This window comes from Lates calcarifer, linkage group LG10, assembly GCF_001640805.2.
Source record: "Lates calcarifer isolate ASB-BC8 linkage group LG10, TLL_Latcal_v3, whole genome shotgun sequence".
Taxonomy (NCBI): domain Eukaryota; kingdom Metazoa; phylum Chordata; class Actinopteri; family Centropomidae; genus Lates; species Lates calcarifer.
The window spans coordinates 11,954,273-11,979,776 of record NC_066842.1 but is presented as its reverse complement, the minus strand read 5'-3'; the positions used below and the strand labels follow the sequence as shown (position 1 = coordinate 11,979,776).

Below are 25,504 nucleotides of genomic sequence, written 5' to 3'. Positions count from 1 at the left end.
TGTTGTCCAAAAGCTAAAAAATACATAAATCAGCAACACTGCTACACAGGGTCACATCTTCCTTCATTATGATGAACATGGGCACTGTAGTTTATTTGAGGTCAGTCCTCCTGCTCAATGTTCAGATGTTTTACTTAAGTAGAAGTAGCAAGACAATGCAAAATTACACCATTACCAGTTTAAGTCTTTGTCATTATAAGTCTTGCATTCAAAATCTTATATATATATATACCAATGTGGCATATGCAGTATTATATTATTGGATTATTGACACTGATGTATGAATGCAGTAGAGTAGAATTTTAGTGTTGTACTGGTCTTTGGCTGAGCTGAATCTACATTTTATACTGTTGGGTAGTTTAATTTCACACATTGTCTTATATTTTATGAGCTGATTGTGCTGTGCATTTTGTAGGTAGAGTCCTATCACCAAAGTAACTAGTAGTTATAGCTGTAAGTACGGCATTTCCCTCTGAAATATAGTGAAGGTATATAGTAACATCAAATAGTGCTCAAGTAAGTACCTCAGAACTGTACTTAATGCAGTACTTAAATAATCGCACTTAGTTACGTTCCACCACTGGTCCCATTGTGTTAATATAGTGTTAATATATAATATATATATCACTAGCATGTAAAATGGAGTATTGAAAACAGTCCCCAACAAACATAGCAATACGTCCTGTTTGAGTAATGTTTGTGGAAAACCAGTTTTAGGGCACCCAGCTACATTAGCAGATTGCTTAGTCTTTTTTTGAATGAATTTCTATATTATGACTAATTTATAAAGATTTAGTAAGGACAAAGGTGTGGGGTGAGAAGTCACAGACATTGTAGGGACGCATGGACTGACACATGGTTTGTTCTGGTCTTTTCATGGAATCGATTGAAAACAATATATATATAGACAACCTCAGCCTTCTCCTTATAAGCTAGATCTTTTTCTAGTTCACTGCACTTTAGTCATTGTGTGTTATAATGCCTTCATGTTTTGTAGAAGCCTGATACATTAAGAGTGATAAATATGCTAATTGTGGTTCTGAGTAACAGGGAGCTGGGCAGTCCCAGCTTCCTCTGGCTCATATGGTCTGGTGTCAGATAGAAAAACATGCTTTAGGGTGCTTCTGAGTCATAATTACCTCCCACAGGGACAGCGATCTGAAGAAGGCTGTTCTTAAGGGAAAAGATGAGGTCATGACTTATAATATTCAGCTATTTCTGTCACTTGCTTTACACCTCCAGACTCAAGGCTTTTCACCCTGCAAAGCAATATTATGATTCTCACTTACAACCCATTATTCTGTATTAGGGATGGAAGATAAGTGTCCATCCCTGGAGAGTGTAATTATGCACATATGTTGTCTGTTGTCTGGTCCTCAAAGAAGGCTGATGCCTCATAGACCAACTTTCAAGCCTTCTGATTTTTCTGTAAGAGGTGTGCAACAATTTAAATAAGTTTTTCTGTTGATATTAAAAGCAAACATATAGTTGTCTCACAAAGTAATGAAGAAGAAAGAAAATAATCCTCTGTGGTTATACATGTTAGGTCACCTCTAATCTGATAACTTGATATATATTTACCATATTCTCATGATCTCTGACAAACCTTGGCTGTAACTGCTCCAGCTGACCATCCCATGTTTCCTGTAGTTTTACTTAGATTCTCTCAGTACAGTAATGCAATTGTGCAACACAATTCAAATGGCTGACAGTAACTAGGTCAGCTAAACTACTGCTTAAGTGCGGCTTTGACTCATTAATAATGCATATGATAAAGACTAAAGTTGCTGGCTCTTGAACAAAGATATTTTTCTCTCTGATGCCAACAATCAAGCAGTGCTTAGCCGTCTTTTTTTTTTAATGTCACAAGCCTTTAATTTTCATGTGATGATAATACTGACTGAGAGAGACGTTTGAAATCTGAGATTGTTCTGTCATGGTCAGTAAAAGATATGTCATGATGTCCTGTTCATCCTGCTGTCACAGTAATGCGCTAATGTTCCTCAGAAGCAGGAAACAACAGCATTTGTTTTGCGTCGGCTCTGTTTCCGGAAGCAGAGTGTCTTGTCAGTTCATAACGCCAAGCCAGAACCTGATGGACAGTCATATCGCGTGGTATACTGGGAGGAGGAGCCTCTCTCCCCTGCTCACTGCCCGGAAGACGTGGGCAAGAGTATCTGGATGTCTCCAGCGTGCTCTCACTCCTCTGCGGGGGTCAAAGCCGCGGACCCGAGCGGCCTTGCAAACCCCCGGTCCCGCGCACAGAGGGCCCCGGTGTCAGAGCTGCAAACCTGTGGGCGTTTGTTTCTCCACTGACAATGCTTGTGAGCTCTGTTTCTGGAATGAAAGCTATGCATGGACTCATTCATTCCACGGGGGCAGAGGGAGTGGACGAATGTGCATCTTAGAAGCACTGTTCATGACCTGACAGGGCGATGCTTGTTGATTAATTAGGGCCCTGGTGTTATATAGCCATGATGTAAATATGCTCTGCAGCTAGCATCACACAAAATAACATCACACTGAATCTCCCAGCTCCACAAACATGTCCCTGGCCATCCTTCCTCGCTGTTCGGCCCAGAGTATCAATGTGGTTTAAGATATTGGATTATACCCAGAAACCCATGGTTGACACTCAGTGACAGGAAGTGTTGTTATGATCATAGGCGGTGGGCCAAAGGCTTTAGAGATAGGCAGGTGTGTCCTGGATATGACCTCTGGCTGCGTTGTTGATATTACATCTGTGCTGCTGGATGTTATGTTATGACTGTTAGCAAGAGCTGGGAGGAGCACTGGGAGTGGAGTCCTATTCACAGCACTATGAAGCATTGCAGGCTGGGGATACTGGCCAGGACTAAAATAAGAGGGGAGAGCAGCTGCAGTAAGTTTTCTCGCACGAGTTACTGAGTGATGTTTTATTTTTTATTATTTTTTTAGTGTGGCTGAAATTGATTTTACTGTAAAAACTGTCATGTTGAAGTCCTGTTGTATTTCTCGTTGCTGCTTCGTCCAGATGAGAACGTGAAGGCTGGCGTCCACCAAGGCCTCCGCTGCACCTTGGGCAGCGCACACACATGATCACATGACTCTGGACATGGACGCGGTCCTGTCAGACTTTGTTCGGTCCACGGGGGCAGAACCGGGTCTGGCAAGAGACCTGCTGGAAGGTAAGAGATTGCCCCACGTCGTCAAGTAACCAAGAGACTGTCATGCAGAAGGCTCGATATTTGGGAATGTCTGTTTCGATCAGCTGCTGAGCAGGGGAGAGGAAAGAGCATAGGAGGAGAGGAAATGAGGGGAAAGGAAAATAAAAGAAACAAAGGAGGGGAGGAGAGGAGAGGGGCCTGCAACAGTGAGCCAGCTTGCTGATTTAGAGGCCAGTGTGACGGTTTTACGAGTGCACTCCCTAGGGAGAGCTTTGTGCCCATTCATTGGAACTCACTGAGGAGCAGAGTGCTACTGGCACTTGTATGGCTTACATACAGTACCACTTGGAGAAAAAAAAAACACAAGAGAGCAAAAGTGCACACAGAAAGCTGGTCTGCTGGATTTGCTTCAATATCTGGAGTTTTTTTCTGTGTGTGTGTGTGTGTGTGTGTGTGTGTGTGTGTGGAGAAATTTCTACAATCGCAAGCCAATTTCACTTTGACCAGAGACATGCAGTAAAGAAATGCAGAGCTCTAAATGCAGATGCAATTCTGTCTGCTGTAGTGAAATAAAAGCATGCACCACACTAATCAGACTTCCATTAGTGGATGAAATCCTCGTAGAGTGTTTGCTGTACCTATGTGTGTCCTGGAAATCTTTCTGTCTGTGTGTACATAATGCAGCCGGTGTCTAGTCTGATAAAAGAATTAAAGTGTTGGGTGTCTGTCTTTCCCTCCCACTCAATTTTTTTTTTTTTTTTTTTTTTTTTTTTGTTCTATGATTCTGCCTTGGCACCAAGCCACTGGGACATACGTGTGACACTGACAGACACAAAACAAGACACTGCACTCAAGACAAGACAGACGTGGGTGCCGGATGCCCTGTTTCAGTATCACGCCTGCTCGCTTTTGTTCTGATGTTAGCTTAGCTTTCCGGACCTGCATCAGTAAGCTGCTGCTCTGGTAACCTGTGGTCTGAGTCAGGCTGGTGTGAAGAGACAGAGGAATATGACAGCACTGCATGTGGTGCTTCCCTCTAGAGGCCGGTTTATGTACTGAATCTGCATCACTGAATGTGCTCTGACCTTTGTGTTCAAATTTACTGAGAACTGGAGCATTTTCTGAGCTACAGGGTGACGGTTTTTAATTTACATAAGAAAGGAACATTTTAATCAACCTAATTTTGGTGATTTTATTTAATTAAAGAAAGTAGATTTTAAAGTAAAGCTTGCTTGTAAAGATCGATTTTTACTGTTCCTATATGGAAAATCCTCAGACGAATTCATTCTAAATGAAACAATTTTCTCAGTTGTCAAGAAGTCCAGTTAAGCTCCAGTGTTTCTTAAGGACAGGGATAGTGTACGTTCATACTGCAGATGAATTTATCAGTGTTCCTTTTGCTGACGACAGCCATTACAAATAAGGGAGCTGAGACAATGCTTTCCATGCCACAGTTATAGCAAGCTAATGTGGAGGCATTAAAAGACCGTGCATTAGGTGCTGAGTGGCTGCGCAGCTGGACCTTAAGTTGTGTTCCTGGATTTGTGCAGCTCAAGCTGCCGCGATCCATACTGTGGAATCAGTTTTGCATTGATTGGCGTGAGAAACTGTGATTTAGCGGTGTCACGTTTCATGTTGAGACTGCCGAGAATCATCGTGTCTGGAAGTCAGGGTTAGGGGAGAGGACAACTTCCTCCTGGTCTCTTAGACAGGAGACTCCATTAACAGACTCTGTCTCAGGCTCAGGTTACATATGGGCAGACACCCGGCCTTCCCAATGTTTGCAGTTGAAGGCATTTATGGGAGTTTCATAAAGACTGTTTTTGAGGATAGCTCCCGTGGCATTGTATGAAGGCACGCTGAGATATAATAAGACCAAGGCTCAACTTGTCTCTCTTAAACCTGGGAGGGACTTCTTTTGGAAAGACAGCACCCAGAGGAGACAACTGTGTCTCTGTGTCTCCTGCACATCAGGATATTGCTGTCACTCTGTTAAAAGATCTGTCTCCCCTCACGATCTTCATGTTTTCTGGCACCACCCAACTTCAACCTCTTGTTATTCACCTTATGACACAGCACGACATTGTTCCATGTGGGCTATACTGTGTATACCATTACAGTGGAGCTTGTTATTTTCCATTTTTAGAGATATAAGGATGGATCAGTATTTAGTTAAAGTATTAAATAAGACAATAATCCCAAAAATCTGATCATCAGAATACCAAGTGCATTGATTGTTTTCATAAATCTGGCTTATCTACAGGATTTTACCCCAGTTTCCCTCTACACATTCTGCTTGTTGGTAGCAGTTTTTCTCCTTGAGATAATCCTGTTTACTGTAAACTGCAGTGTCCTGTTGCACAGGGAAAACAACAACGTTTTGCATGGGAACATAACACAGGGTGAAAATTGAATTTAAGCTGATAATAAATGTACAAGCTGTAACATTTATCCTGGATATTCATTGTCATTATCACTTCCAGTGTCTGTGAACAATCAGCCAGATCTTTATCTGCGTCCCGCAGGTAAAAACTGGGACCTCAGTGCTGCTCTAAATGACTACGAGGAGCTCAGGCAGGTCCACACTGCCAACCTGCCGCAGGTCTTCAATGAGGGCCGCTACTACAAGCAGCCAGAGACACGTGACACGCCCACCCATGTCAGCAAGATCGACAGGCCGTGTGCACAGAAGCAGGAGGACAATGCACAAGGTAGCTGGGCGACGTTAAACACCGCCAGTGACCTCAACAGTTTCCTCTGTCTTCACTGACCTCCCGCTCCCCCATTAAATCCCCCCCCCCCCCCTTTTTTTTTTTTTTTTAGAGAAGCGTCTGTCCCGCGGGATCTCTCACGCCAGCTCTGCCATCGTCTCCTTGGCGCGGCTGCAGGTGGCCAGCGAGTGTACCAGCGAGCAGTTCCCTCTTGAGATGCCCATCTACACATTCCAGCTACCAGACCTCAGCGTTTACAGCGAGGATTTCAGGAGCTTCATAGAGAGAGACCTGATAGAGCAGTCTACCATGATGGCTCTGGAGCAGGCCGGTGAGGATATAATGTGATACGATACATTCAATTATCGTACTTTCCTACTACTGATATGAGATATGTAACAGAATCGTATGCACTTCGCTGTGCTTTACTTAGATTACACTGAAATGCAGAAGGCCATCAAAGCAGCAGTGATGAGAAATGCCAGTGAATGTCAGTAATGTAGACAGAGAGGTGGAGGGTGAGACTGAGACTGAGAGCGAGACAGAGCAGATCAAAGCAGCAAGACGAGTGTGTATGTGTACCTTAGGAAGCAAGCAGAAAGGCTGAAGCTGCTAAAATGACTGAATATTATGAGCTAAAAGTAATGGATATATAGTCATAACAGAATATAGATAAAATCAGCACATTTATGAGAGGTTGGCGTCATTGAAGGTGACAGCGTACGTCAGATATAGAAGGGTGGGAACCACTGACTAGCCAGCCAGAAGATAGTGTCTGATATCTAGTGATAAGCTGTAAAAATCTTAGCACTGTCATATTTCCTCAGAATTATATGCATCACAAACTATGTGTAAGACCAAATCTGAGACACTAAAATATGTATCTCTGCAAATAAGAAAAGGTAAAATCAACAACCAGTCGTGTATTCACTTCACTTTAATCTTGCGTATGGATCAGGTCTGGGATGTGTGTGACATCATTAAACATGCCAGGATGTGACAGCAGGCCATCCTTCCAGAAAATTAGCTTAAATATGTGGCGTGAAAAACTAAAATCAAGACCCATAAAAACATCTGCATTTTGAGTCTCCATCCACACTGAGGGGGTAAATCATTCAGAGTCTCCTCTGTGTTTACTGTTGTTGAATAAATGATGCAGTCAGATCAGCCCAGGCTCAGAGCAGTGAGGCTGCCTGCAGTAAAGCAGTGTGTGTGTGTGTGTGTGTGTGTGTGTGTGTGTGTGTGTGTGTGTGTGTGCGCCCTGGGCTGTGAAGCCATCGTTCCTCTACCTCAGGGACGCAAGCAGGGCGGTGATGGAGCAGAAACTGGAGATACTGTAAAAGTCAGGCTGAGAAGGAAGATATTCAGAGTTTTTTTTTGGGGGGGGGGGGGCAACTGATGGGTATTGGAAAGGAGGGTGCGAGCATATGGCCTGTGCTAATCATCGCCTTCAAAGTTCAGCTATGGAGGCTAATTATGCTTGTTGGCTAATTGTACTCAATGGGTCGTTACTGGTACCTGCTCCAGTGCTTGACTGAGAGACATAAAGTTATATTCGAATATCAAGGTCCACATGCACAATGGAAGGCTTCTGTTAAGTAGCTGTTAAGTTCTGCAGTCTTTCCACAAGAGGTTACACTTTACACAGGTATCTCATGTCTGGAGAAAAATAAAATTAGGATATAATCTGACCTCAAAATGACACAAATTATTTTGATTTAAAACTTCATACGTCTGATCTGTTCACTTACCCCCATACAGGTATTATATCCAGATTAGACTTGCTATTAGTTACTGTTGCATTTCTGTACAGGTTTCTCTTCATTTGTTTTGATTTCATTTTTCTCAACCTATGGCTCCTGTTAGATTTTTGAGCAATTTGTTCCACAGATGGCTGGTCCCATGGAATAAATTGCCTCTCCCTTTTTTCTTTCCTTTTTTTTGAACTGAGGCTTTTTTCTTTTTCGTTTTCTTGTTTTTTTTGTCCATTACATGTATCTCTTCAGGGAGGTATTCGGCTGGGTTAGGAATCAATGGTGAAACACTGTATTGGACTCTTGAATCTTATCACCAGTCTTTCTTTGTGTGTGTTTCAATTTGAGTAAATTAGAAGAACATTGAATTGAAAATTGATTGATACAAAATGTGATGAGCGCGTTTGCTCCCTTCTGAATTTATTCACCTATTATATTGTGCATGTGCACAGGTCGTCTGAACTGGTGGTCCACCATGTGCACCAGCTGTAAGAAGCTGCTTCCTCTGGCCACCACAGGGGATGGGAACTGCCTTCTGCATGCTGCCTCTTTAGGTGAGCTACTCATGCACACTTCAGTAATATTTAATACTCACAGTGACCGCAATTTCCGTCCATGATTTCTTGAAAACAGCTTTATAAATCAGGCTTAGTGTGGAACAACAGTGTGAGACGGTGTCACAGCTGTCTAATCACGGTGTCAGCGCTGCGTCGCAGCTGCTGAATCCAGAGGAGGGAGCGAGAGAGGAGGAGTTAGAGAAGACAAAAGGGAGTGGGGAAAGGAGGGAGATAACTGACCTGTACGTTACAGGAAACTGTAGCAGGGAACGGCAGCATATTTAGGTCTGTGCTGAAGGAGATGGTTGACTCCCCAGTGTGAGGACTGAAGGAGCAACAGAGGGTTGGAGGCACCAGAGATAATGTAATCTGCACTGACAGTCAGACAACTAAGGCTCTTTGATGAGTGATGAAAGACATTTTCAGTCAAAGAGCTGAGGTCACCTCAGAATGATTCACCAACATAATTGTACAACTCCATGCAGTTAAGAATTGCGACCTCTTGTTTTAGTCAACTTCTGTGCGTCGCCGATGTTGTTTTAACATGGAGTAATGGCTTTGTTTGTCTGTGTTGATCAGGGATGTGGGGCTTCCATGACAGAGACCTGATGCTGAGGAAATCCCTGTACACCATGATGAAGAGCGGAGCGGAGAGAGACGCTCTGAAGAGGAGGTGGAGGTGGCAACAAACCCAACAGAACAAGGAGGTTGGGAGGGCGTCCATCACAGCACACTGCACCTCCTACACGCATCTCATCTTCTCTCACTAATGACGTATTAATACATCCAGGGATGAGCCACTCGTAACCTCCATTAATAAGCGCCGATTTTAGCTTCCTTGCTGGGCCGCGCATTTGGATTTTTGCTGCAAGGAAAATAGTCTTTCTGTGACACCAAGTGTGCATTAGCAGCAGTGCTGCTAATACTGTCAAATCCTCTGCACTTCCTCTCCCTTCTCTTGATGTTCGTGGATTAAAGTATTTGCCAATCTATTAGAAAAATTGTGTCACCAAAGATAGCTCAGGCAAAGAAGTAGTACAGATGCTCGTGTTTTAAAAATGCCCGAGGCCTCCTGGTGGCCCAGTGATCTAAGACGCCACCCGTGTAAACGCAGTGTCCCAGTTTGAGTCTGGGCAAGGGACCTTTGTTACTTGTCCTCCACCTTCCTCTAATTACCCAAACTTCCTGTCAGCCTCTCCTGTCTAACTGTCCATTAGCAGCAAAAATATGCACAAAAAAAATACACAAAATGCCCACACGTGCAGATGCAGAAAGCTTCAGGAGATAACCTTGTAGATGCAGAGGGAACTAGTGAAAATGAATAATAATAGGGATTGTGTGGGTGAGCAGCAGCACGTGCTCATCACAGTTTCCATTTTTTGTGTTTTCTCACAGTCGGGGCTGGTGTACACCGAGGAGGAGTGGGAGAGAGAGTGGAACGAGCTGCTGAAGTTGGCCTCCAGCGAGCCTCGCACTCACCTCAGCAAAAACGGCAACACCAGTGGAGGGTGAGCTCGCATAGTGTACACATTAACCCCACAGTCTGCACTTCAGGGACACAACACACATCACATTCCTTTCACCGGAATCCAGCAGCGTTTGTTGTGTAATCATCGTATAAGATGGAGAACAGAGTGAAACAGAAAGGCAGAGCAAGTTATTCAGCTTTCAACCCACATTACAAACTCTCCCGCTGCGTTTTAATGCCTTGTGCGCTGAAACGCTGCAGGAGCCCCACAGTGAAAACAAAAGTGACCTTCTCGCTAAGATGGATTTGTCAGGGAAAACTGTTCCCACTCGGACCGTTGCTCTTTCAAATTGCTTCTTTGATTTAATAACATTGTTGACGCTCACGTATGAGACTGTGCCACCTACTGGCTGCCTGCAGTATTAATAATTTCTCCCGTAACGGCCTCCCCCTGAGCGGTGGGTTACTTTTACAGCTGCTGTAGGTGATGTGATTCACTCACCCCTCCCCAGTTTATAAACAAGCGTAAGAGTGGGTTTATCTCAGGCTACAGAGGCAGATTGGAAACTAACTCTGGTTTCCTCCACCTACGCACAGAAACCTTGTGGTCTTCTCTGTTTCCATTTTCACTGAAATAAACACACCAACTTTCTCATATGCTTGCTACATGAAAGCAGCTGATGTGGTACAGAAAAAAGAATAGGTTTTTGATTGAAATGTCATTTGATTACACAAAATGTTAAGTGTACAAAACTCATAACAAGTCACGCAAAGACTCACAGTCTTTGTACACAAATTCATTGTTTTCTCAGCGTCTACTCATCCAGCACTAAGCCATCTATCAAAAAAAAAGAGCATAATTTACTCATTTAGTCTGGTGGTTTTAACCTCTCATTGAGTTTGACTGTAATACAGTAATCAGGTTAGGGATGTTTGATGGTCCTAGTGTGAGATGAGCCCCTAAATGGGATGAGTGGGATTCACATATTAAGAGCCTCTTTATTAGAGTAAATTTGGCAGCGTGGCTGTTTGTGTGGCTGACAACTTAATTGTTGCACATCCTCTGGTTCCCTGGTGGTTGCATGCCTGAGAGCTCTGCCTCTGCTTTTTCTCTCCATCTCTCCCTCCCTCCTTCTTTTCTCTCTCCTGCTCTCTCTCATTCAAACGCATGTATGAACAGATAGATCTTTGTTCGCTGGATCAGAGTATGTTACGAAGGCACATGATAAGCGCATACTGTGCATTTAATATTTTGCCTGCAGTTGTTTTCCTATCACAGTACCAATTCTGGAAAATGTCAGGGATAGTATCCCATGATCCCGCAGTGTTACATGTGTGTGTTTTTTTTTTCTCCTTCAGTGTGGATAACTCTGAGGATCCTGTCTATGAGAGTCTGGAGGAGTTCCATGTGTTTGTGCTGGCCCACGTGTTACGTAGGCCAATCGTAGTGGTGGCCGACACAATGCTCAGAGACTCAGGAGGAGAAGGTAAGCTCGACCGCCACCTTGTAACGATCCTCTGCGATACAGTGGAGTAAGCAACAGGCTGGCACTAAACGTTGGTGTTCTAACTGATTTCCAGCGTTTGCCCCCATCCCTTTCGGAGGGCTGTATCTGCCCCTGGAGGTGCCTCCAAGCCGCTGTCACTGCTCACCTCTGGTCCTGGCCTACGATCAGGCTCACTTTTCCGCGCTGGTGTCCATGGAGCAGAGAGACCAGCAGCGAGAGCAAGGTAAGCAGCCGCACATCGTCACTAAAACCGCTGACCTGCCCGTGATCTTGACAGAAAAAGACATCTGCAGGTTGAAGTCTTGGGTATAAACCTTTTCTTGACCTTTCTGTTTTTAAAAAATCCAAAGTTTCACCCGCTGCAGTGTGGAATAGTTACACAGTTTTCGCGAGTGGTCTGCCTGTCCTGCTAGAGGTGAATAATGTATGAGACAGCAGTCTAATTACCTGTGATCCATTATTAAAACAGGCCAGTTGGCAGCAGGGACCAGGGAGTGGCCAACATGGAGGCAAAGTGGACAGCAGGTTCCTTTTTCTGACTTACTGAGCACTGACCAAATAACTCAAGTCAACCCGTATGTTAATGTATGTTTACATCTCTCTCTCTCTGAGGTCACGGTAGTTCGTCACAGTAGGTGTGTCTGCTTATGCCTCAGCCTCTTTCACAGGAATCTGTGACATGGTGCTGCACAGAGCATACTGATTGTGTTATGTTGTTGTGGCGAGAGAGTGCTGATTTTCCATTGAATTGAGTGACTCTTTGTTTCTGTCTTGTTTTTGCCCGTTCAGATGCCAGTGCTCCCACTCCGGATGTGTTGCTTATTTTCGAGGTCAGAGCACTCTTCACATGGAGTTCCTTTAATTAACAAATAGAGTGGATCTCCTTGACAACCAGTCTTAGTAGTCACGGCACTCTTCTGTATCTGACTCAGTGGGTGGAACTCGCTTGTCATTTGCGTGGGCAGCCGGCCAACTCCGTCTCTCTCTCTCTCTCTCTGTCTCTTTTTCTCACCCTCAAATAGAGATACACTTACGCAAACAGTTTCTTTCTTCCTCTCTCTGTATTCCTCCTCCTTCCCTCTCTGTCTCTCTTGTGCTTTTCTGAGTATGTAAGGCCCTATTCTCGGCCCTATAAACACCAACCTAGTTATTAAGCCGGGGTATGACCACTGCAGACTAGCAGACAGACATGATTACTAACCTGCCATCCCTGCCCTGAAGTCATTCCCTTTAGCGCCAGCAGCACATCAAAGCCAGCCTACTCCACAGCCCTTAACTATTCAGTACTCCTACTTTTATTTGGGTGTTTCAGTGTGGCTGGTTCTCTTTTCGTCCACCAGATGGTGCATATGTCTATAGAACCTGCTGTAGCACGATCACAACACCACTGCATGACTGTATTTTTTTTTTTTTTTTCATTCTGGTACACTGTGTCCTGAGATAGGATCAGAGTGCGTTTTGTCTGCAGTCTGTCTCCAGGATGTTATGAAAACACTAGTATGCCTAGCGTGGTGCATTTGTATGTCATGTGATGAATCTCACTACACTGTAATGATACAAACCTGTGCTGCTCTGGTTCTGTTTTGGTGCATTTATATGTATTTACGAAGTATAGTTTATGTTTTTGTGTGATATTATCTTAACTGGGTGATATTCTCATCATTTGTAAATTTCTAGAAAAGTACAGCGTTGCCCTGCTGGCTCATATCTCTGAACAGATGCCAGGCAGACAAGCAGTGGGTCAGACAGACAGACAGACCTAATCTGCCACTGCCAATTAGGGCAGAGTAGCCCCAGCCGGCCCCTAAGCCCTCACCACATCACCACATATGGGCAGGGTCCCGGGCTGCTGGGGCCCCCCAACAAACCAACCCTCTCTCCTGACAGTCAGGCCACTGTGTGGACGTCTCAGGTGGAGGGTTGCTCTCAGTCCCCCTCCGCCCCCCACCGCCCCAATGAAGAGCATCCGAGGGGCCGTTGGCCCTGTGTGTGTTCAGGTGCCAGAGGCTGGGTTAGAATACTGGCTCTTTCTTCAGCCCTCTGTATGGAAGATTATAGCAGAGTCCCTCCCAGTAACCTGATTCTAAATCACACTGACACATCACGCTACTGCCCCTTTTATGGCCTGCTTGGATGGCTGCTGGAGCTGTATTGACGGTGGATGGTGAAAAAACAACAAGGGAGGGGTGACTGATGTCAGAGGTTATTGCTAAGGATCAAAACTTTCTTTTATTTCTTTATTTCCGAGCATATCCCACAAGAGCAGTCAAGTGGTTTTCCTGGGTGAGGCAGTCAGGTGAACCCAGAGTCCTGTGCACATGGTTATGTTTTCTATCAGCCCACTTACTGCTCACCTGCTGCGTGATAATGACTGGCTCCTCAGTAGATGCCGCTGGCGATGTCTTTTATCAGCTTGTTTGTGCTCCTGTGGTTAAACGACGTATGCGTGGAACTGGCCCTCTGGAAAACTCTGGAGCTATTTCAAGCTCTGGTCCCAACACCAAAACACTTCCAGGTTTTCTTTGGCATCCCATCATCAACCCCTCCGACACCCTTGTGAATGGAGTAAATGGTCGTCTTTTACACAAAGACCACCTACATAACAGCGCGGTGTAACCATTCCAGCTCTGGCAAGGTTTCACTTCTCTATCTATAAAAGACACCCAGTGTATTACTCACCACGCAGCCAGCGTAATTAAATCAACATGGTAATCAGAATTAAAATGTTATTTGTTGTGGTTTTATGTGTTACTTCAAATGTGATGCTCTTGCAATTACCACCATGGTTCCGCTGTTAAAATCTGAGGGCAAAAAGAAAAAAAAAAGAAAAACTCAGGCTTGTTTATATGCATGACTGCTGTTTACTCTGGTGAATTGGGCCCTTTAAATCTGCAGCTGTGCAGAGTGACCAAAGTCAGGAATTCAAATTTGTGCATTTTCCAGACAGTACAAATTGTTCTTGAATCGCAAAACAGAGGAAACATTGGCTCAGTGTTCCTGCTGTGAATCAAAGCTTGTAATGGGCAACTTTGTTCTCAGAAGGGAGTAAAAGAGGAGGGAGAATTCACTCTCATTCTGCTCTCTTGACACATGCCATGATATACTTGAAGTGCTCAAGTTAAAAAAAAAAAAAGACAAAGCATTTAAGTCAAGTCAAATCATGTGAGTGAATGCTTAGAAAGGTTATCTACCTCATTTCCAACAGCTGTTTCCTCACTGGTTACACCCAAGTTTCCTCCCCCTCCTCTCTGACCGTAAGCCCCCCACCCCCCACCCCCCCAAATCAAAGATGATGCAAACTGAGCAAAGCGAGGCAGGCTAGCAGCTATGTTGCTGAGTACACAGCTCGCATGCCACAGAGGGCTATGATGTCACCCATGCATAAGCTATGGGAATCGGTCATTCAAGGACAACAAAACAAGGCTGCCAACAGGGATAGTAAATACATTACAGCACACTTTAGTCCCCCAGAGCTCAATTGGCAGTGTTGAATCTCTGAATCTGGACCGGGGCCCAAGCCGGGAACAACAGCACACACAGCAGTTTGGAATGGGGAGAAAGGAGGACAGCTGCATCGTGGGAGCCAGGACGCCACCTCGCAGACCTCCGCTGCCTGCTGCATGACCCGAGTGGGAACTGAGTGGGAGCCGGTTCACTGTCTTCTCGTCTGTCTGTCTGTCTGTGTGTGTTTGTGATTATGACTGATTTTTTTTTTTCTGGGCAAGAGTGTTCTAGGAAAGACCCCTCTTTAAGAAAACTTCTTTTTCCCCCCCTCCCAGTTTTCAGCGCCTCCATGTCAATGTTCTTATTACTGCTTGACTCAGCGGCTGCAGGTATTAGTCACTTCTTTTTTTAGGTGGATGGTATAAGAATGCATCATAATTTGCAGGTATGACGCAAAGGCAGGCTTGACACTTCAGGACAGATTTTTGGACAAGCCTAGTTTGTCAGCACTGCTGCAAGAGATACATTTGCCCAGCTGATGGAATTTGTTTGCGTAGCAACTGATGGTGTCAGATAAAAATAAGTAATCATGTTAACAGTGCTTAATGTGCTAGCGTGGGTGTGGCTGCTCTAAGTGTTTTGCGAGAACTGAAAGCATCATCACAATGCACGTATCACCAGTGTTTTGACACTTAATGTGCTTCATCGTGTACTTTGCACCTAGAGCAGAGGCACTCAGACAGAGACACATGAGGGAAAGTGTGAGGATTTGGACCTGCAGTTTCATCAGGCGCACAGGAGGGGCAGTTGCTGCTGCTCTCAGTTTCTCTGTGAAGCCTGCAGAGCGGAGCAGCCTATTGGCAGTGGAAGAATTGATGAGGCAGGGAGGAGACTGTATCTTCCATCTGGGGCTGACAGTGAAGGCTGGAATGTCCTCAGCCTGAACAGCCTGCCTCTCTCTGCTGTCATGTGGACAACAGCCCCCCACACTAGGTAGCCTGAGGAGAGCTGTCATGTGGGCCAGTGGGGTCTATCCAGTCCTCCTGACGCTCTTGTTTTGAAAGGCAGCCATGCACTCACTCACTCACACACACACACACACACACACACACACACAGACGCCAACACGTACACGCCAGCACAGTTCCACTGTAAGCACGCCTCCCACGAGAGGAAGCCCGGGTGGGTGTCTGTTTTATGTTCTGTGTCCAGTGATTAGTGTTGAAAATCTCTTCCTGCTTGTAAGTAGCTGATCATATCAGCAGAGGATGAATGAAATTATTTCAGCACTCCTGCTCTTATCCTGTACCGCTGTGTCTGATTGCACTATATTACTAAACCAGATCGTCACGTACAGCCCTGATCAGCTGCACAGCTATTCAGTTCAGTATAAATCTAAGCAGCAGCCTCATCGTGCCAAGTTTAGACTAAGATTTCCTCTATTATTAGCTGAGGGAGGTTCCAGTTAAGCACAACCTAGGTCTGGGAACCCGGCGACATTGTTTACAAGAAGTCAGACGGGCCAAGAAACAGGAGCAGTCAGATGATCAGAGAGTTTTTTTCCCAAGCCAAACTTAGTAATGGAGCAGAATAGAGGAAGAGAAAACAAAGACAAACAGTAAAGCTATGACCCAGGCAGGAGTCAGTCGTAAACCTTCGTCACAGCTTACAGACTCACTTCCTAGTTCAACTTTGACAATCTCATAGTTGTGCATGCACAGCTTTCCTGTGCATCAAAGGATTACTAACTGACATTTTAAGTGCGCTCACTTTGGATTTATCTCCAAATAAAGTGGTTTAGATCATTAAGCTCAACTGTTTGTTTTGTTTACAACCTGTCGTATCGTCTAAATGCTTGTGTTTGTCGCACTAATCTTGCTTTTTTTTCCCCAGGTTTTTGTAATTATTCTGTTACGTGCAGTATTGTAGTTGCTGATAGAAAAGATGGCCATGAAAATTAGTCTTTTCAGCAGAGTTTGCTCAGTTGTCACGCAGTTGTAGATGTTCAAATTTTTTTTCTGAGCATCTTAGGGACATCTCATCCATGTTGGTTCAAAGGTTGAGACTGAATGTTCATCCTTGACCTTCACAAACAGTTTCACCACAGGGTCCATTTAGTGTCTGAACACGACGACTGTGACCCAAGTTGTAACTCTAGACTAGACAGCCCAGTACAGTAGCTCAAGGGAAACAGAGACCAGTCTGTGTTACAAAAGAAACAACCAAATTGAAGCTTTTGAGAGACATGGCCGACTGAAGCCCTTCTCTGTCTGGATAAGTCAGCGTGAGTGACACGCACTGGTCACGGTCACTTCTCCGCCTAAAAAATGGATGGCAGAAAGAATCCACCCCTGGTATACTTTACCTCACACTGACAGGCATCTGGGATAATTAACATGGCATCATTCTGGTGTGGCATTATGGCATCTCTTTAGCGCTGACACCACAACGGTCTTGTGGGGGAGAGGGTGGCGTGCGATGCAGTCTCCGGTGGTAAAGCTAGACCAAACTAACCTTCTGATAATCTCATCTCTTCCAGCTGTTATCCCTCTGACTGACTCGGAGCACAAGCTGCTGGCACTCCATTTTGCCGTGGACCCTGGCAGGGACTGGGAGTGGGGGAGGGACGACAATGATAATACCAAGCTAGCCAAGTAAGTCACTGTGCAGCGCATCACAAGGTTTTGATGCCGATCAACAAAGCAGGCAGAGGCCGGGAGCTGCGATAGCAGAAGGACGAGAGAGTAAAAACTGCAGGCCAAGGCAGTTCTGTTAGTCTTCACACGAGGCTGTATGCAGGGGATTTAACTCTGATTATGGGCTCCGGGTTCAGGTTGCTTCAAAGAGTGAGCAGAGAGAGAACAAATTGTGAGTCACGTCAGTCATCCATAGGGTTTCCCAGGAATGGCCTCACTAAAGCAGCAACACCCTCTCTGAGTTTAGCAAAGAGTTTATGTAAGGGTTTCTGTTTCACATTCCTGCCAGTCAGGGGGTTAGCTTATCCTTGAACAAGCTGCAGTATGAGCAATGCAGATACACAGAGAAAAGATGCTCTAACCACTCCCTTACACCACCTCTTTATATTACCCTTAATGCATTGCAGGCACTGTTTATGTAGGGGTTCTGCTTTATGCAAATGGTGAAATGCAGCAGGTTTCATGCTTTTTAAAAGTTTTCAAATTCAGAAACTTCTAAAAAGAAATGTTACACTAGACCCATAATCTTGCTGTATATGCTGTGACGCTCTGGTAAAAGCACTTGTCAAATGTCTGTCGTGTTATACCATTCCTTGTTTTTAATTGTGGATATATGTTCTTTCCCAGTCTAATCTTGTCTCTGGAGGCCAAACTCAACCTGCTGCACAACTACATGAATGTAACATGGATCCGAATTCCATCTGAAACAAGGGTAACTTTTTTCTCGCACATGTGTGTCTTGTTCGTCATGGTTAATTTAGCTCTGGGGAGACTCCTCCGTTCCAGATGTTCTTGAGACCGCAGAGTCCAATCAATCAGTTTTATTTACTGTCAGGATGCCATAATCTCAGGCATTTCTGTGTGTTCTGAATCTTCAAAATACAGGCAACTGTGGTCTGTGTGTGTGTGTGTGTGTGTGTGTGTGTGTGTGTGAATTTGTCTGGCATACACCAGGGTCTTTTAAAGCTCTCCACTAATAACAACAAGAGATGAATTTTGAAGAATTTCTTGAATAAAAATGTCATGAAATTGTCCCTGAGACTTCATTGTTGTTGTGTGTTTGTGCGTCTCTATGCAGGCTCCCCTGGCTCAGCCAGAGTCTCCCACAGCCTCTGCAGGTGAGGATGTCCAGTCTCTAGCTGAGTCCATGGACTCTGACCGTGAGTCTGTCGGCAGCAACTCTAACGTCAACACCGGCAAGCCCAGCAAGGAGAAGGACAAAGACAAGCAGCGCAAGGACAAAGACAAGAGCCGGGCCGATTCTGTAGCCAATAAACTTGGTAGCTTCAGCAAAACCCTGGGAATCAAGCTGAAGAAGAACATGGGAGGTCTGGGCGGCCTCGTGCACGGCAAAATGAACAAATCTAACTCTGGCTCAGGTCGTAACGGGGAGAATGGAGGGGAAAAGACAAAGAAGAAGGAGTCTAAGGCAACCAAGGGAAGCAAGGAGGAGTCGGGGCAGTCAGCCAGCTCCACCTCTTCTGAGAAGGCCACTAGTCCCTCTCCCACAGACAGGGACAGGCCCTCCAGCTCCTCCCCCACCGAGAGACAGGACAGTGCAGGGAGAGTCTCAGGGGACAAGACCATGGAAAACTGGAAATACAGCACCGATGTCAAGCTCAGCCTCAACATCCTGCGGGCTGCCATGCAGGGGGAGCGCAAGTTCATTTTCGCGGGCCTCCTGCTCACCAGCCATCGACACCAGTTCCACGAGGAGATGATCAGCTACTACCTGACCAACGCCCAGGAGCGATTCAGCCAGGAGCAAGAGCAGAAGAGGAAGGAGGCCGAGAAGAAGCCCCCCGCCGCCGCCGCCACCACTGAGGTGGCCACGAAGAAGCCCGAGCACGAGAGTGTCTTCCAGAGGGAGAGATCGGACAGCTCGCCCCCGGAGAGCTGCTCTCCCGTCCTGCCCCACCACACCCACACCTACAACCACAACTCGCAGCCCCCGCTGGGTCTCAAGATGCAGGGCAGGAACAGTCCCACTCCTGCGGCCCCCCTCATCTCCGTCCCAGTGCCTCCCCTCACACCGCCTACAGCCTCCCACCACGTCTCCCACCCAGCCCCAGCCCCAGCCCCTGCGCCTTACTCCTCCCCCAGTATTGGTGCTAAGAGACCTGGGCCTGTTCCTGTGTCTGCCCACTACAGCCATACACCGCCCATCCAGAGGCACAGCGTGATTCACATACAAGATGTCAACATGCAATCCTCCATCTTCCAAGATGACCCCTATAAGCCCGTGGTTGGCACCCTAAAGACATGCGCCACCTACCCCCAGCAGAACCGCACACTCTCGTCCCAGAGTTACAGCCCTGCTCGCCTGTCGGGGGTCCGCACTGTTAACACCATAGAGACCCTGTCCTACAATATGCCCGGTGAACACAAGTCCCACACCTACACCAATGGATTCGATGCGGGAGACATTCAGGACTGCCTGGAGTTTGCTGATGAGGACAACTCGTCTCACACCTGGCTCAACCAAGACAAAACCAAAGGGCGGAGCTCTGGAAGCCCTTTGTACTGCTTTCAGCAGCGCCGCTGCAAGAGGGAGAACTGCTCCTTCTATGGCAGGCCAGAGACAGACAACTACTGCTCCTACTGCTACAGAGAGGAGCTGAAACGCAGGGAGAGGGAGAGCAAAGTGCAGAGGCCTGCATAGCCATCACCGCCACTTCAGCCACTTGTCAGCAAGGCCGCAGGAGACTTGAGGGAACGACACCATCTGCACTCTGCATTTAGAATAACATGATGGCAAACATTTTTCCTATTTTGTTGAAGAATGCTCTTGTATTCCTGTCACCTTTCCCTTGTTAGTAAAGATTCTTACTTTATGATGGGGGAAGCAGAACTTGAAACAGTGAGCAGCTTTGGCCAGATATTGTGCTATTTCGTTTCTGTCTCATTGAATTTAGTCTTTTACTTGTTTTAGAGTAAAAGTCATCTCTGTGATGTAACTTTGTGAGAGGAAAGTTCTTTATTTTTCAAAGTTCAAAAGATTTGCATCTTATCTGGAGGGAACATTTTAGCTCTTTTAATCAGTTTGAATGCAATACCTCTGCTTGGTTCTTCAAAAATCTCTGTGGAAAATTTGTAGTTGTTTTGCAATCAAAAGAAATTTAACGGGAGATTAATATTAGACTTTAAAGCAATAAATTGGTGATTTTTGCTACACCCTCTCCCAATTTTGTCTATGCACCAATAATATAGTTACTGTAGGTTAACTGTGTCTTGTAAATTGTAAAGGATTGTCACGGTGTGCTTTTGTAAACAATTTGAAACTACAGGAATTAAAATGTGTAAGCATTATAGACTGTAATGTTGGATTAGGATGAAATGTAAAACTATTTCATTTGTTAAGTGTACCTTTGTTCTTACCACAGTGCAAGGGTTTGCTGTGTCAGAATTGGACTCAAAATATTGTGTAAGATATCATTCCACATTTTTTGCCCGTAGTCAACCTCCTAAAAACCACAAGCACTGCCAAAACTGGCTTCTATACAAAAAACCAAAAAAAACAACAAAACAAAACAAAAAAACAAAAAAAATTCGATTCAAATTTTCAAAATGTTTTTTGTGCCAAACACTGAATAATGTGCATAGGACAAATTTGCTTCTCAAATATGCAGTGTTTATGGTGTGTTTCTCTGAGTCGCCTGTCAACTACTCTATTCGGTAAATGTGTTAGATGAGAAGAATTTAGTGAGAGCAGGCCGATGCGTATTTGTCTGAAGTGTGATAACGTGTGTGTCCCCCCCCTGCCCCCCCTCCCCTCCTTGCACACACACACTACACGATGTGCAATCATGCTATTAGCACTATATGGTGACCTTGCAGTATAGATGTGTCACCGATCCAGTGTGAGATTGTCTGTTCTTCTTCCATATCTAGAGGCCGTTAAAAGAAGCACCTGCTGCTAAGAGCACCTCAAGCCTTTTGTGATCATCAGTGCTTTAATCAATCAGTGGGGTTTGTAAAACCCCGGGCCTCCAAGTGCTTTCTGCTCATTCGACATGACTACTGTAAAGACGCAGTGTTTGTGTTGCTGTTTGTTCTGGTGACGCTTGGATAATGTACCATGCTGTCCTTAACTAAGTGTGTCCTGGCCAAGGATGTCCACTGCTCCCTCGGTTCGCTTCTGTCTCTCTCTCCTGTACACACTGCAGTGTTGCTCCTCTTTGTTTCTATGTGACCAGTTCATGGACTCTCACCATGTTAGGACTGTAAGATATGATTTTGTATTCCTTTAAGAGTTTTACACTACTTTAAATTATTAATTTGCACATTAGGTACAGATGTAAATATGAAAAAAAAAATAGTTTATTGTTACAAACATGGTGTGTCTGTGTCATTTTTGTTGTGTTTATTCTTAGGCTGAGGAATATTTTTAATCATTACTGTGTTCTGAGAGTTTCATAAGAATCCAGGGAGCTTGACGAGCACTGCAATACACTTTTTTTGCCATCTATTTGCTTTTATCTTCTTTCCTTCTTTCACAGGAGCAGATTATAAACGGGTGACATTACTGTATTAGTGTACCAGAACTTATCAAGACTGAATGTGGTTGTGAAGTTTTACACAACAAACAATGAAAGACTGTCATTTGAACTGTTCTAGTTTTTTTTTTTGTTTGTTTGTTTGTTTGTTTTCTGGCAGTTATAATCAGTGCTTGGAGTTGCCCAACATCCTTAAAGGGGCACTCCAGCACATTAGCATTGTGTTTCGATCATGCTGGAGGACCTGCGAGAGACAGATTAAAGAGGCACTCCACCAATTTTACACATAAAGGTAATTTAACCCATAATGGAAAGTACTACTCAGCCTGTGAAAACAGTCATATAATGTCCTATGTATCTTTAGAGGAGACGTCTGAGAAAATAAGCCATCTGTGTTATGTTGAGTTAAGACTTGCAACCCCAACTGTTGTGTCTGGAGTTACAAAATGAAGTTTGAAAGATGAGTTATTTAACAAGCAGGGGAGATCTAATAAAATATGCTATTAAGTTGCATTACAAGAACTAAAAGTGAGGATATCTCAGTTTATGGAAGTGTGATACCAAATCACCCAAATGTGTCTTTTCAAAATAATGGCCAAAACTGATGCAAAGGATATAATATCCAGATTTTCGTCACTAATATGGGTCACGCTCCAAAAAGGTTGTTCAATCCTGCAATTTCCATGATGCAGCGCTATAGCATCTTTCATTAGGCCCAATATACTGTAGAAATAGTGATGTCTTTGAAACTAAACACTTTCAATTTGCAGGGTTATTTTGTCAGACAAAGCTCCTACAGAGCCTCAAAAGACATTAAACAAATGTTTTCACAGGCTGTACAATTCTCTCCTTAACAAAGTGCAGTGCAGTGCTCCTTTAAGAGGCTGACTGAATTTTTAGAATCAGACATGCTGATTTGTGTCAGCATTAATGGAAAAAGGTAATTAATCTTGGGTCGGCTTATTGAATGAGACAGAAGTGAATGAGGGGAAAATTCCCACCAAAATCGGTCTGAGGTTACGGAGTTGAGATTCTTAGGAGTGGACTGCCAAGTAGGGCAGCATTCCAGACTGAGAGCCGTAACTCTGCCTTATTCCTCAAGAGACACTCGTTCCCTGGCAAGAAGCTTGACGCCAAGCAACGAAACAGGCCTTTGAAAAGCAGCAGGAAATCTGCACGTGCATTCACGTTTTGCGTTATCTCTCCATCCCTACAATGGTTAAAACTAGTGAGGGCTTGTCGCACATCAAGACAAATGGTATCAAACTTTGCATAAACACGATTCGGAGGATATTCAAAGAGAGGTTTAGTCGAGTATTTGTCACCATAGATATATAAGGATTAATTTACTTAAAGCTTAATTTAATCTTCTAATGCAGAGAAAAGGAGCAGCTCAGTAAGAGGGGTTTCATCCCAGTGCATTAAAACTGTTTCCAAAGGCTTCCAGTCAGATTATCATCACTGATTTTGCACAAGAGGCCATGATTGTGAAAATATTGTATAGAATAAAGTCTTTAGGGTATTTTTTTTCCTTTAGTCTTATTTACACATTTATCCTCATTAGCAACACAGTGCTGGGAATATTTTTAGTCTGCTTTTTAGTCAGACATTTAACCAGGTCAAAGTTTTCATTTGTCAAATACTTTTGTTTACGACCAAAATCCTGTAAGTAAAACTGTGACATTCTCTTCAACCACACCTGATGTGTTTCAGTACTAATTAGAAGGTGTTAAACTAAGATGCCGATCGGGGTAAATATTTTCAGCTGCATCACATGGGCATTTTAGTGTGCTGATGTTATCACTGAGTTCAAAGTAACACTGTGCCAAAGTGCAGATTTACAGAGCTGCTTGCCTGGCTGAAGAGTCTGTAAGGCCTTGTTAAACCATAAAGCACCCAGAGATTTAAAAAAGTGAGAAGAGAAACAGTGGCCTGTAACAGCAAACAGAAGTGTAAACGTAGTAATTAATCAAGCTTTCAAAAATACTTGTAAGCTCTAACAAGATCAGCATTGTTCAGATTTTTTTTTTTCATTTTCAATATACTACCTATGAGTATGAGCGGAGGTAAAATAAGTCTTTTTCAAGTGTCCACTGTCTGTACAGTAGCAGCGCGCTGAGTTGGTGAAGTGAGAGTGAGGAGGAGGTTTGCTCTGTGGGCAGGAGCCTGTTATGTGTGGGATGAATTGCATACCTCTGACTGAGCGTACAGTCTCGTGACTGGGCCGCTGCCAGCGACGACGACACGGGTTAGACTCTTAACTGCCGCCCCGCTCTCGGGGTCACAGTTGTGGACCGCGGCTGCTAATAATATGGACTGACTTGTTAGGTTCTGGAGATGAATTACATCTCCACGTGACGTCTAATGTTATGTCTAATGTCACACAATGGCGCATGAGGGCCTCTTTCTTCCAGGGCAACATATCCCAAGCTCTTGTATCCTGCATTCTCCATAACAAGTACTGAATGAGACAGAGCGCATTGTCTGCTTCCTTGGATCCCCTTTTCTCAGAATTTCCTTTGAATTTGCATGAGGGACCTCCCTTTTGCTTTTCAAGGCAACAAAGAGCTCTATCAGGCATACAACAGTCGTTTGGCAGGCCTCTCATCCTCTCAAGCAGTACAGCACAGCCTCCATGTTGTCACATTCACTCAGCTCATCTCTAACCAATACTCATACTGAAATCACCAGGATACAGTAATTCTTAAGTGCATTGTATTTCCCTTTCATATGCATCTGTCTCCTTCCTCACATAATCAGAACCCATTACAGGCCTCAACATAACACAATAGTTCATAAATATTGATTTTTATGATAAGCAGTTGCCTCATTAATACTGTGAAATTAAAATGTGGACAGTTACGCATATCCATGGGTATATAAATTGAATATTAAGCTCCTCTTTGCACTATTCTTATCAACTATTCTCATCAACTAGACTGTAAGCAACTCCACCTGACAGCATCCACAGTGCTGTTGTGTTTCAAGCAGGATTGCTGCCTTTGATGCCTCTGCTGCAGTGAGTGGTAATGCCAACCCCCTCCCCACCTCCCATAGCTAAGCCTTGTTCTCAGCCAGTGCCAGCCTCCAATATCTGAGCTCATCCCACCCGCTCGGCAGGATCTAGCGCCAGCCCTGCCATGCACTGCACTCGAGAGTGGGTGGCATCACATGGCCCTTCAGCCTGCCTTCTGGGGCTTGGCATGGAGGAAGAGGGATGTAAACACACACACACACACACACACACACACACACAGGCCCCTGTGTGATTAAGACCACTGCTGCCGCTGCCACTGCTGACCACATCTCTCCTTCTTTTTCTATGGATTAATTCCACTGAATCTCAAAGTCAGCAGTGCCCACACACCTCAGTGGAGCATAGACCCTTTTCCAGCCCGCAGAGCCTCCCACGCGCTAGACTTTTTGAGTGTGTCTACCTCGGGTGCACCAATCAGCAGTAGGTAACACCTACCCAACCCAACCCACCCCCTCATCCTCATCTTCCCATCTCTCACGCACTGCACTATACTTTTCCCCAAGACAATGCGTTCAAATATAACTCCTGGTTGACGTTCTCGCTGCTCTGCAAATTCCTGAGTTTATTCTGCGTTGAGAATTTCACCTGGAGTCTGGGTGCTCAGCAGCAGATAATCCAAAGAAAAGGTGTGACTGAAGAGATAAATCAGTCAAACTGAAACCACCTCCTCCGCCCCCACATCCTGTC

At 44.7% G+C, this 25,504-nt stretch overlaps 1 protein-coding gene across 3 annotated transcripts in view; it reads left to right on the top strand.

Moving 5' to 3' along the window:
• The window catches only part of otud7a (OTU deubiquitinase 7A), a 36,652-nt gene extending 15,592 nt beyond the window's left edge, over positions 1-21,060 (top strand). The window contains exons 3-14 of one of the 3 annotated variants that reach the window (XM_051073360.1): positions 2,775-2,881; positions 3,014-3,167; positions 5,672-5,857; positions 5,970-6,188; positions 8,064-8,165; positions 8,748-8,875; positions 9,564-9,676; positions 10,996-11,123; positions 11,218-11,367; positions 17,128-17,242; positions 17,912-17,996; positions 18,363-21,060. In XM_051073360.1, coding sequence (XP_050929317.1) covers positions 3,083-3,167; positions 5,672-5,857; positions 5,970-6,188; positions 8,064-8,165; positions 8,748-8,875; positions 9,564-9,676; positions 10,996-11,123; positions 11,218-11,367; positions 17,128-17,242; positions 17,912-17,996; positions 18,363-19,946 — 2,895 coding nt within the window. In that variant the 5' untranslated portion in view covers positions 2,775-2,881; positions 3,014-3,082 and the 3' untranslated portion in view covers positions 19,947-21,060. The remainder of the gene's footprint in view (positions 1-2,774; positions 2,882-3,013; positions 3,168-5,671; positions 5,858-5,969; positions 6,189-8,063; positions 8,166-8,747; positions 8,876-9,563; positions 9,677-10,995; positions 11,124-11,217; positions 11,368-17,127; positions 17,243-17,911; positions 17,997-18,362) is intronic. The other 2 variants (XM_018680535.2, XM_051073361.1) reach the window with 2 other exon arrangements.
• Positions 21,061-25,504: the final 4,444 nt, after the last annotated feature.